Genomic DNA, 11868 nt, shown 5'->3' with positions numbered 1-11868 from the left:
ACAGAATATAATGACATGAATTAAACAAACATAATAATGACATGAATTAAACAGAATATAATAATGACATGAATTAAACAAACATAATAATGACATGAATTAAACAGAATATAGTAATGATACGAATTAAACAGAACATAATAATGACATGAATTAAACAGAACATAATAATGACATGAATTAAACAGAATATAATGACATGAATTAAACAGAATATAATGACATGAATTAAACAAACATAATAATGACATGAATTAAACAGAACATAATAATGATATGTATTAAACAGAACATAATGATAAGTATTAAACAGAACATAATGACATGAATTAAAGAGAACATAATAATGATATGAATTAAACTGAACATAATAATGATATGAATTAAACTGAACATAATAATAATATGTATTAAACAGAACATAATAATGACATGCATTAAAGAGAACATAATTATGATATGAATTAAACAGAATATAATAATGACATGAATTAAACAGAACATAATGATAAATGGAAACAAAATTTTATTGAAGTTTTGATCAGTATCAAACAGAATAACAATATATAAAATAAGGCTAACTTTGCCTCTCTCCAGGTCAATGCAAACTATGAGTATGGACAACAATACAGATCAGTGGTGTGTGTGTGTGTACATGTGCAGCGCTCAGGCATTGTAACGTGTGAGGGTTCCAATGCAAGTTTAGTCATACTACAGGCTGTACTTGGCGAGCAGGCAAGTGTACAAAAATCCCATCTCATAAACAATCACCAATTTAATATTGAAGGATAGGAGGGCTATCATCAAGACAGAGAAAATCATCTCTAACCATTGTCAAAAACCATCTGTTATAGTCCATGGAGGAGACAGAGCACACTATAGTGATACTGATCTTAAATAACCAAAATATTTGTACTGTATATAACATCCACTCTCTGCCAGAAACACCAATCCAACTACAGAAGAGAAAGTTAAATAACAACAAATGAATCATTCTGGGTGACTTCAACAGCTACTCACCAAGTTGAGGTTATGATGAACTTGATAAAAAGGAGATGGGGTAGAAAGCTGGATTATTAGTAAAAATATTGTGTTGATCAACAACCCAGATGGTCTCCACATGCACTTTCAAGATTCTGGCGAGCCACAAGCACTGCAAATCTTGCTATTGCTACAGATGACTTACAGAACATCAGTAAAAGAGATCTGCCAACAGTTCGTTAGCAATGACCAAAGGTTGATAATTATTCATGTCAATAACAAGTGAATAACACCACCAGGATGAAGTTAGAATTACAAAAAAGGCAAATGGGATCTTTTCCAATGACTGGTTGAAGTGTAAGAAGACTCTCTTTTCTAAAATTAGCATGAAAAAAAATGCAAAGATTTTCTATAAGGCTATTCTAGATGCAGCTAAGAAATCCATTCCAAGAGCTCTCAACCAGAAAATCTACAACAAGTTTGTGATGCCCAAGAGATGGTGAAGAATCCCACGGACTCAAACATCATTGCTTACAATAAAGCGAGAACTGAATTTAAAAGAGCTAAAGTTGAACAATAGGTGGTATGAAATGACACACACACACCGAACTTTGAGAAAGGCATGCATAGCCTCTGGAAGTTAACTAAATGTCTTAATGGAAAACAACTAACTAAATGCAGAACAGTTCTGGATATCAGTGGAGAGCTTTAGACAGGAAGCAAGCAACTAAAACCTTTGCCAAAATCTACCAGAAGCAAATTACTGTAGAGATGTCAAGAGAAAGAGTCTGTAAAGTAAGAGAGGACATCAAACACAAGCTGAACACCAACACACTTGAGGATTATAAGAGAGAAGCTGACACTGCCTTGAAGAGACTGAAACTCAAGAAGACACCTAGGTCTGAAGAAGTTAGCAACAACATGCTCAGCCACCTTGTTCCTATTGCAAAGTGTATTCTGCTCATCATCTTCAATGACAGCTGGAAGTCAGGCAGAGTACCAACTATTCAGAAAGAATCTTGGATCATCTCCATTCTGAAAAAGGGAAATATCAAATTAGATCCAATCAGTTATAGGCCCACCTGTCTGATAAACTGTGTTTGGAACACTGAGCCTATGGAAAATAAAAGAAATATGAAGATCCTGATTCAGAGTGAAAAGATAAGACACTTCCCAAATCAGCCACTTCATTGTAAGTTCCAAGAAAGAACAAAAAATATACTAAAACATCAGAGTCTCAACAATTTAGCTAAGATGCATCTGCCAAGGATGTCCTACAGTTGCACAATAATCTATGCAAGATTCTGGCACCACAGAAAAGGACAAAGAAAGAGCACAGCTTTGAAATCTGATTAACTGTATCAGATGTTGCAAGTAAATGTAACTAAATTCCTGTAGCATAAAATGCTCAACAGGAATTGTTTGACCATGAGTATCCCAATGAATGATAGCTGGACTTACACATACAGATGTGTCTGCCATTAATACCATGAAAAATGGAGGAAGTGGAGTCTACATCAGATATAAAAATGACCAGAAAATTTTCCTGTTCATTTCTGGAGAACAGCCATGCAGTAACTCCAAAGGTGAAGTGACAGCTGTTGCTGCCTCAGTTGACTACCTCCTGACATCTGAGAAGAGTTTAAGAAATGTTATTCTGACAGATTCTATGTCCACTCTGCAAGCTTTGATATCCAAGATCACAGGTGCAGCCATAAGAGATTTACAATACAGCCTTCAAAAGGTCTTATAGGACTTCAGAACTGTCTTGCAGTGGATTCTGGCCTATTTCAATGTCCTGAGCAATGAGAAAACAAAGATGGGAGCCTGAAATGCCAACTTCAAGTCACCATTTCCTCTGGTGAAGCAAAAACCTTACTGAAGCAGAGATTCAAAAAATACTGGTGCTGTAGCTAAGGAGGCTTCAAACCACAACAACATTCACTCAGATTCTTGGACAATCATCTACTGCTTAAGAATCAGTCACTGTGGTCTCTATTCTGATCATCTGAAAAAAATCAACCTTGCAGACACAGCTGTGTGTGTTTGCACACAGACAGACTGCATCCTAGCAAATACTTCAAGATTGCGCTATTTACACAGCCCACAGACTTCGAGCCTGGCCAAAGGGAGCAGACATATGTACATACATGTAAGCTGTGGAGATTGGCATCAGACCTTAGACCTTAACCTGACTGCCCAGTTCATGACCTCCATCAGACTGACGACCTGGCAGCCAGTCAAACACGAAATAAAAAGTCTAACTTGGGTTCCATGAAAGTAAAATCTGTGCACGAGGCATCTTTAAACTTTAGCCTAACTTGGATTCCATGAACTTAAAAGCTGTGCTTCAGGTATCTTTAAATATTATCCTAAATGAAATTTCTTGTAATGAATATCTGTGTTTTAGAACTTTTAGGACTGGCATTACCAAAATGTTGATCAAACTAATCTTCTGTGGAACTGATTGTTTATTTAATAATCTTTATATTCTATCATACAAAGATTACTCTGAGTTATTTCTCATCAGCGAGTGGTTATTCATCAGAAACCTCTGGACATCACAAAGTGGAGAGAACATAAATGCAAAATATTATCATCATTAAACTCTTGCTCTAACTAAAAGTAAAATACAGTTACAAATCAAGAAATACATAAATGTTACACAGTAATAAGCAGATGACTTTTATGTCATCTAGCTTTAATTCTGAGAGAGATAACTCAGTGCCTCTTTAAGTTCCCTTAGATCAAATATACTTCTTATTTTCAACAGACTGAATAGCAAAAATTATTACAACATCTTAAAGGTAATTCTTAAGACTTCCCAACTTCTTCTTAATAAGCTCAGAATTAATGTGACCATCTTGTTCCCATCTAACAACTGTTCAAGATGAGAAAGTGCTTAAATCTTCATTAGTAAAAGCTAAAGAAAATGTAGAATTTAGTAACTGAGCCATCTGATAATCATCAGAAACAATCAATCTTTCGATAAACATCCCTCAAAGTCAAAGGTCCTACTCCCATCCTAACATTTTGTTTACCATTAATGTATTTGAAGAAATCCTTACTGTTAATTGTTACATTTTCAGCCAGCCCTTTTTTTCATATTCCTTTATTTTATTGTCTAATTTCCTGTTTCGCTAACACTCTTGATCTTACATAATCCTCCCATCTAGAAGTCGATGGGTTAATACTAACTTATATAATAATAATAGTAATACAGTGTAATTTATAAGTTACTTGTATGGGCTGACCGTCTTTTGAAATTTCGCTGCTTAATACACAAATGTCACTTTTAATTTATTAAAATGATTATAACAACTTACATCAAATTAGGCCTTACATATATGATATTGTATGAGAAAGATATACTGACATTACTGTACGTTGATACAATACACAATAATACGTAGTGTTAAAAAATCATAAAATGTCTTCATGAAAATAACATCTGACATTGACAAGTAAAATGTTGACACGCAGGATAGATACCTGTCCGGATTCCTGTTCTGTCCTCGTTACTAACGTTAGTATGTTACTCTGTAACATGTTATTTTAAACATTTTTATCGGTACCACCAAATGTTGGTGATGATAGAACATAAATAAATAGTCCACATACCTATTTCTCTTTCACACCTGAGATAACCGAAATATGTAATTCACTAATAAAAATACACACAAAATTAATTTATATTAATATAAAACATAGAACTTTGCGGTTTATACCATATCTACCTCACTACTAATATACACAAAACTTGTACCAATTCTTGACCTGTAAGTACAACAAGTCTTCTATGAAAACCAAAATATATTCTGAAACTGATAAGTGAATTCTTGCAATATCTTGGGGAGGTAACCAAACAGAAAATAACATCTTAAGTTCAGATTTTTCTAGAAACCTCTTAGAGAAACAATATTAAAGTAGAGTGAAATATATAAAAAATATTATTACTTTTATTAAAGCATTACTAGTTTGTCATAACTTTCAAGCAACTTACAAATAGTATGTTAAAAAATTATTAGAAAAAGTATATACAATATAATGAAATTTGAAAGTTCGAAAGTACTAATAATATTGCCTCCATCCCAGTGGCACAGCGGTATGTCTACAAATTTACAACGCTAGAAACCGGGTTTAGATACCCGTGGTGGGCAGAACACAGATAGCCCATTGTGTAGCTTTGTCCTTAACGTCAGAAAACAAACAAACAACTAATAATATTAAACAATAAAATAAATATTTTCACAACTTAAAAGCTATTCGTATTGCTACGACAGCGGAAGTCACGCGACGCTGGGAGTATGCGCGCTGGAGTTTCTCGAAGGATCATCAATTTTCCTGACAACTCTAGTTTGTTCGAGGCGCCCTCTTTTTTAGTATTGTTACGACATCGGAAGTCACGTGATTCTGGTGACACGTAATGAGTATCTAGAAGTTCCTGAAGGCTCGAGGTGCCCTCTATTTTTTATATATAAGACTGGCAAATAAAGCGGGTGAAGAATATAGTTGCAGATAGAGAGATTGAAGATATTGACAAGAATAATCGAGTCAAGTGGGCACCGTAAGTAAAGTGCGTGAATCGTTGTGAATTATAGCGTGTGTTAAGTTAAAGTGACTGTGGAAATTAAGTGTATTGCAAAGTTGAATTGAAAAAGAATAAACTAGTTTTATTTAAGAAAGGACTTGCATCGCTGAAGTTTTTCTGAAAGAATTTCTACGGAAAATTAACAAACGAACACAGATGTAACAAATTGGTGTCAGAGAGTGGGACGAAACAATAAAGAAAAGAAAATGGAAAAGAGAGGTGGCAAATCAATCTATAGCTTAGCAGATTTGATGGCAGCAATACAAGAACAGCAAAAGAAACGAGAAGAGAAATTACAGCAGAGGTTGGAGGAAAAAGAAAAGAAACAAGAAGAACGAGAAAAGAAACAAGAAGAGAGATTAGAGCAGTGGCAACTGGAACAAGAAAGGAAACAGGAAGAAAGTCTCCAACAGTTGCAGGAAAGTCAGCAGCAACTAAAGGAAAGTCAACAACAATGGTAAGAAGCACAAATGGAAACCATTAGTAAATTTCAAAGCGAATTAAATACATAAAAGGATGATTTATTGTCTTTTACACAAGGAGGATATATTAGCCATGGACCTAATCAGCCTCAGGCAACAGGAAGCCCCTTACAGACCCCGCAGCTAAACCCTAATGCAGACATCTTCAGTCCTGTTAGAAGTCACATCCCAGATATGAATGTCAGCAAAAGGGGGGATCTAGTACAAAGCAAGCCACGGAATTCGATGGGAAGGCACCGTGGGAAGCATATAGAGCATAATTTAAGCTCCTGGCAGAGATGAATGGATGGACAGAGGCGCAGAAAGCAGTATATCTGGCAACTAGCTTGAAGGGACAACCACTGGATATACTTGGACAGTTGTCAGCAGATGACAGACACAACTATAGAGCATTGGTAGCTGCTCTAGAACTCAGGTATGGAATATGGAACCCAAAATCAGTCTGAAGTCTACAGGGCTAGGTTTAGGATGAGAGTCCATGCTAAAGGGAAGAGCCTACAAGAGCTGGCACATGATTTGAAAAGTATGGCACACAAGGCCTACCCTACTGCGCCACCCGATGTTCTCAAGTTGTTGCTGAGGGATCAGTTTGTAGATGCATTGGACAGTCCACAACTGAAGATATAAGTAAAGCAAGCACACCCCTCTACTATGCAGGATGCAATGGCTAAAGCTCTTGAATTTGAATCCTACGTTAAGTCCAGCACAGAGGTACCAAGGTTGACACAGTCATCAGGATTCAAGCCCAGAAAAGGGCAGCTTTAAGAGAAGTTTGAGGGACTTTGCTGGCACTGTAACAAACTTGGGCACAGGAGAGCTCAATGTTGGCAACTTCAACACAGGGGAGATGCCACAGCAGGAAAGGCTGGTATCCAGAAAGGTTGTTGGAACTGTGGAAAGCACGGACACATGAGGAGCCAGTGTAAGAAGAATATTATCAATAAGTAAGACTTAAGGAAACCAGTAGTGGTTGGTGCTGAGGGACGCCCACCAACCCCCATCGTGAAAGTCCCAACAGCTAAGTGTAAAATGGCAAGTACACATAGTGTCTATGTGACAGGAAAGCTGGATGGCCATAGGTGCAACTTTGTCATAGATTCTGCATCTCAGCAAACCCTTGTGAGTTTCAAGGTGCTGGATCCCAAAGGAGTACCAGAAGCCACACAGAAGCTCTGTGGTGTGACAGGACATTCTGCAAGTTGTGGGGACCAGTGTGGGTAACTATTGAGTTCATGGGCATGAAGAACAGACAGAAAGTATACTTGGCTGACATTGAAGACCAATGCATATTAGGGTTAGACTATTTACTACCGAGGAAGTGTATAGTTAACTTCGATAAAATGACGATTGGAAACAAGAAAGGCCAAATTCCAGTAAGTGTTGCTGCATCTGTTGATTTGCATGTCACAGCACATAAATCAACTACAATGCCCCCTATGTCAGAGAAGATAATTTGGGGTAGGATAAAAGAACGTCCCCAAGGAAGCCCAATGCTTGTGGAAGCAGTGGAAGACCCATCCCGGCCAGCGGATTTGAATTTTGGAAGGTCACTTGTGGCAGGTCATCAAGTAGTACCTATAACAGTGGCCAATTTCTCTAAATGTGAACAGACACTTAAGGAAGGGGCATTGTTGGGTGTGTGCCAGGAGGTAGAGCCAGTCAATGTTAAAGCCAGAAATACAACTATAAATATAGGACATACACTTCCAAAACAATTAACTGACCTCTATAAGAAGAGCATAGTCCATTTGGCATCATCACAGTCTCTTCAGGTAAAAGAACTTTTGGCAAATTATGCAGACGTCTTTTCGAAAGGAGATCGTGACCTCGGTTGCACAAACCTTGTAGAGCACAGAATAAATGCAGGCAATCACCATCCGATAAAGATCCCTCCTGTACTGCATGCTGGTTCAAAATTATTTTGATAAGTAACGAAAGTGGTAGATTTATTTGTTTGTTTGTTTTTAATTTCGCGCAAAGCTACTCGAGGGTTATCTGCGCTAACCGTTCATAATTTAGCAGTGAAAAACTAGAGAGAAGGCAGCTAGTCATCACCATCCTCCGCCAACTCTTGGGCTACTCTTTTACCAACGAATAGTGGGAGTCACTGTCACATTATAACGCACCCACGGCTGAAAGGACGTGGGTGCGTTATGTGGGACGGCGATTCGAACCAGTGACCCTCAGATTGCGAGTAAAACGCCCTTACCACCTGAAAGTGGTAGAATACGAATGCCAAATTTTTAGAGTCTAACACACTCACGTTCATACTATTTTGATCTCAAAGCCGTATCGTTATGTTTTTTAGGATATTATTGATATACCTGTTAGATACAGTTCAGTGAAACAGGACTTGTACTGGGAATAAATTTAACTTAGTTTTAAAAAAGTAAAAGTAATGAAAAGTGTCACTAGATGGTAGCACCATCTGGTATTCATGCTATCCCTGTATAAAACTCATTTTTGTCATAAATTACACAATAAAAGGACAGTAATATAAAGTGTTTTCAGCCACTATCAGTAACTTTAGAAACCCTAATTAGTGATGATATACTTCGCAATATATCTGTTCTCGTGGAGATTGGAGTCCAATGACTGACGATTTGATGAGTGTAGAGTAGGACTACACCCAAGAGATCCAGTATTTTGAAAAATAAAACTGATTATCCTAGAAATAAATGTTAAAAGTGAAATTTTCCACAGAAATTTTATTAACTCTTCTCATCTCCATTAAAATATGAAACATTCGATTTCTTTGAATTATAGAAAAAAAAACTAATTGATTTCTCATTGAAAACAAACTTCAAAACCAAAATAGTAAATATTTGCTTTTTAAACAATTAAATATTTCGTTTTTCTAACGTTTTGTTGTATTTTACTTCTTTGTTTTTGTTAACATTCTAATTAGCATTTTATTTTCACTTTCGTTTTACTCGTTCTTTCTTGAGAATCTCGATACTCAAGTAATGTGTTTGACGAGGAAATTAGCTTGATTTGTATTGGTTGAAATATTCATATATTGAACAGGTTATAAACCAATCAAACGTTGCGTCGAATAACGAAAGGCGCATGAGCAGAGGACACGTGCGACTCTGGCACAACTGTCATTAAATAATTATTGCATTACTTGTCATAATACAAACAGACACAAACTTCTGGAACGAGGCACAAGCATTTGGATAAGCTGTGCTTTTCAGAGCACAGCCTTGGTGCTACCTTTAGTTCTTTTGGTCTTCCTTGGGTGTCTCAACTGGCCGGGTATTTCAGGAACTATCTTTTCGTCCAATAAAGTGAGATTATAAAATCTTCCAGTGGGCTCACTACTTTCCTACTTCGATGTCTTGGAAGAAAGTAAATTTTTAAATCACATTGATCTTATTTAAAGGTAGTTTTCCTTTTCATCTGCCACTCACATTTTATTTTTGGAATCAGTACTCACATCCGTTTGTCTCTTTATCAGAGATATCCTGTAATCTGACTGACCCCATTCCAGCTCTATTTATAAGTCACGAAGAATAAGATATATGTACATATATACAAGATAAAACAGAAATATTACTATACATTTCTCTATTAACGTTTCGGACTCCTCACTATTTCTGTCTTCTGTCATATTTGACTGATATTTAAATTAGAAACACTGGTGTTTAGTATTAGTCCACAGCTGGCTGTGGCTTGAATCCTTTTTTTTTCTCATTTAATGTGTTCGTATTTTAAAGTTAGTTGGAAGCGATTTCCTTTTACAATTTTATTGTATTTCTAATCTTTTAACGTAGCTAATTTTCACCTAAATCATCCGTTTCTTAGCCTACTATATGCTTTTAATATCAAAGCTAAGGTATTACCACGAGCTCATTATTTAATATATCGTCATTTAAACGATTTATCATCAACTTTTCAACTTACATGTTTGTTTAATATCTAATTAAACTATTGTTGGTACCGTCCGCTCGTTTTATGTTTATGCTGTCATATATATATAAATATTTACCACAGTTTGCTTTCACCTTCTTGTTTTTCTATCTATTACTTTGTCCACGTTATTCCTCTCTTCGTTGTACACAAAAGCCATATACCTGACATTAAAATCTAAACTTGAACAGCCAACAAAATTATAAAGTGGTCACCTCTAAATAATGTTTGTGTAGTTAGACTATTAATTTGAAATCTTCGTGAATATTACTTCAGGCTACAGCAAGATTTACCGCCTTATTTACTAACGTGTGATTGGCAACTGATCTGTTTGCTATTTTGGGTGGTTTTATTTATGTTCTCCAGTCTCCTTCTTCAAACATCTCCTCAACCAATCACCAGACTTTTTGGAAATTCAAACTATCTTCTGAGCATGTGTACCATCTAAAACTCAGCCAACAAAATCATCAAGTCTCTTTACTACAGATTGGAAGTGATAGTATCTTTCATTCACCTTATTATATAAGAGATATAAAACATAACTAATTAAACACTTAAATGTTTTTATAGTTTGTATATTTAATTTTGCGCAAAGTTACTCGATGGCTATTTGCCCCAGCCATCTCTGCTTTAGAAATGATAGACTAGAGGGAAAGCAGCTAATCAACACCACCTATCGCCAGCTCTTGGGGATACTCTTTACCAAAGAACAGTGGGATTGATCGTGATGTTATAACGTCCCAACGGCTGAAAGAACGAACATGTTCAATTACGATGTTCAAATCCGAGACCCGCAAATTGCGAGTCGAGTGTCCTAGTTTACCTTTAATGAAAAATACAGCATTTTCTTTAGTATATAAAGGCCTACGATGTGATCTTTATTTCTCCAGTCAGTCTTAATATCATAGTCTGAAACCTATAGTATAAGTTTGTAATACATTATTTGCTGAAAAGTTATGATTTGTAGCCAGTGTTGATTATTTTGTTAAAAGCTGAATGAACGTGAGCTTTGATTGCTTTCCTGATATTTTGAACTTCTCTGTGTTGATAAACTAACATTTGTGACAATAGAAGAGCACAAGATATAAATAACATTGCAGAATATGCACACGTTCTTTACACAGGTGTTTTATTGATAAAAATGTAACAAAAGAAATCCCCAAAACTTTATCTCAATACTGCTCTGAAGATAATGAGTATACGACTTTTTTAGATAGCCGCTACTATTTAATTCTATCTTAAAGATTATCTCATTCAGTTAACCAAACAATATTATATATTATTTGATTCAGTTTATCAAACAATATTAGAGATTATCTCATTCAGTTAACCAAACAGTCGTAGAGATTATCATATTCAGTTTATCAAACAATATTAGAGATTATCTCATTCAGTTAACCAAACAGTCTTAGAGATTATCACATTCAGTTAACCAAACAGTCTTAGAGATTATCACATTCAGTTAACCAAATAGTCTTAGAGATTATCTCATTCAGTTAACCAAACAGTCTTAGAGATTATCTCATTCAGTTAACCAAACAGTCTTAGAGATTATCACATTCAGTTAACCAAACAGTCTTAGAAATTATCTCATTCAGTTAACCAAACAGTCTTAGAGATTATCTCGTTCAGTTAACCAAACATTTTTCTCGATCCTTGTGATAAGTTTGATGCTAAAAATACTTGATTAACTATTTATTTTCAACCCAGTATCTCATTATATATATATACACACACACACACACACACACACACACACACACACACACACACACACACACATATATATATATATATATATATACATACTATTTACTTTTTACTTTTTTACGTAACTTACTAACTACTATACTAATTACTTACTTAGTTAGTAGTAGTAGTTACTTATTAATCTTACGTTTA

The 11868-nt window shown here is 35.6% G+C and overlaps 1 protein-coding gene across 1 annotated transcript in view; it reads left to right on the top strand.

Moving 5' to 3' along the window:
* The window catches only part of LOC106476032, a 5947-nt gene extending 4723 nt beyond the window's left edge, over positions 1-1224 (top strand). The window contains exon 3 of the mRNA XM_022380015.1: positions 1110-1224. Within this exon, the coding sequence (XP_022235723.1) occupies positions 1110-1224 (115 nt within the window). The remainder of the gene's footprint in view (positions 1-1109) is intronic.
* The last annotated feature ends 10644 nt before the right edge of the window (positions 1225-11868 follow it).

The sequence above is a fragment of the Limulus polyphemus genome, unplaced genomic scaffold, assembly GCF_000517525.1.
Source record: "Limulus polyphemus unplaced genomic scaffold, Limulus_polyphemus-2.1.2 Scaffold9669, whole genome shotgun sequence".
NCBI lineage: Eukaryota > Metazoa > Arthropoda > Merostomata > Xiphosura > Limulidae > Limulus > Limulus polyphemus.
This window is presented reverse-complemented; position numbering and strand designations above follow the sequence as displayed.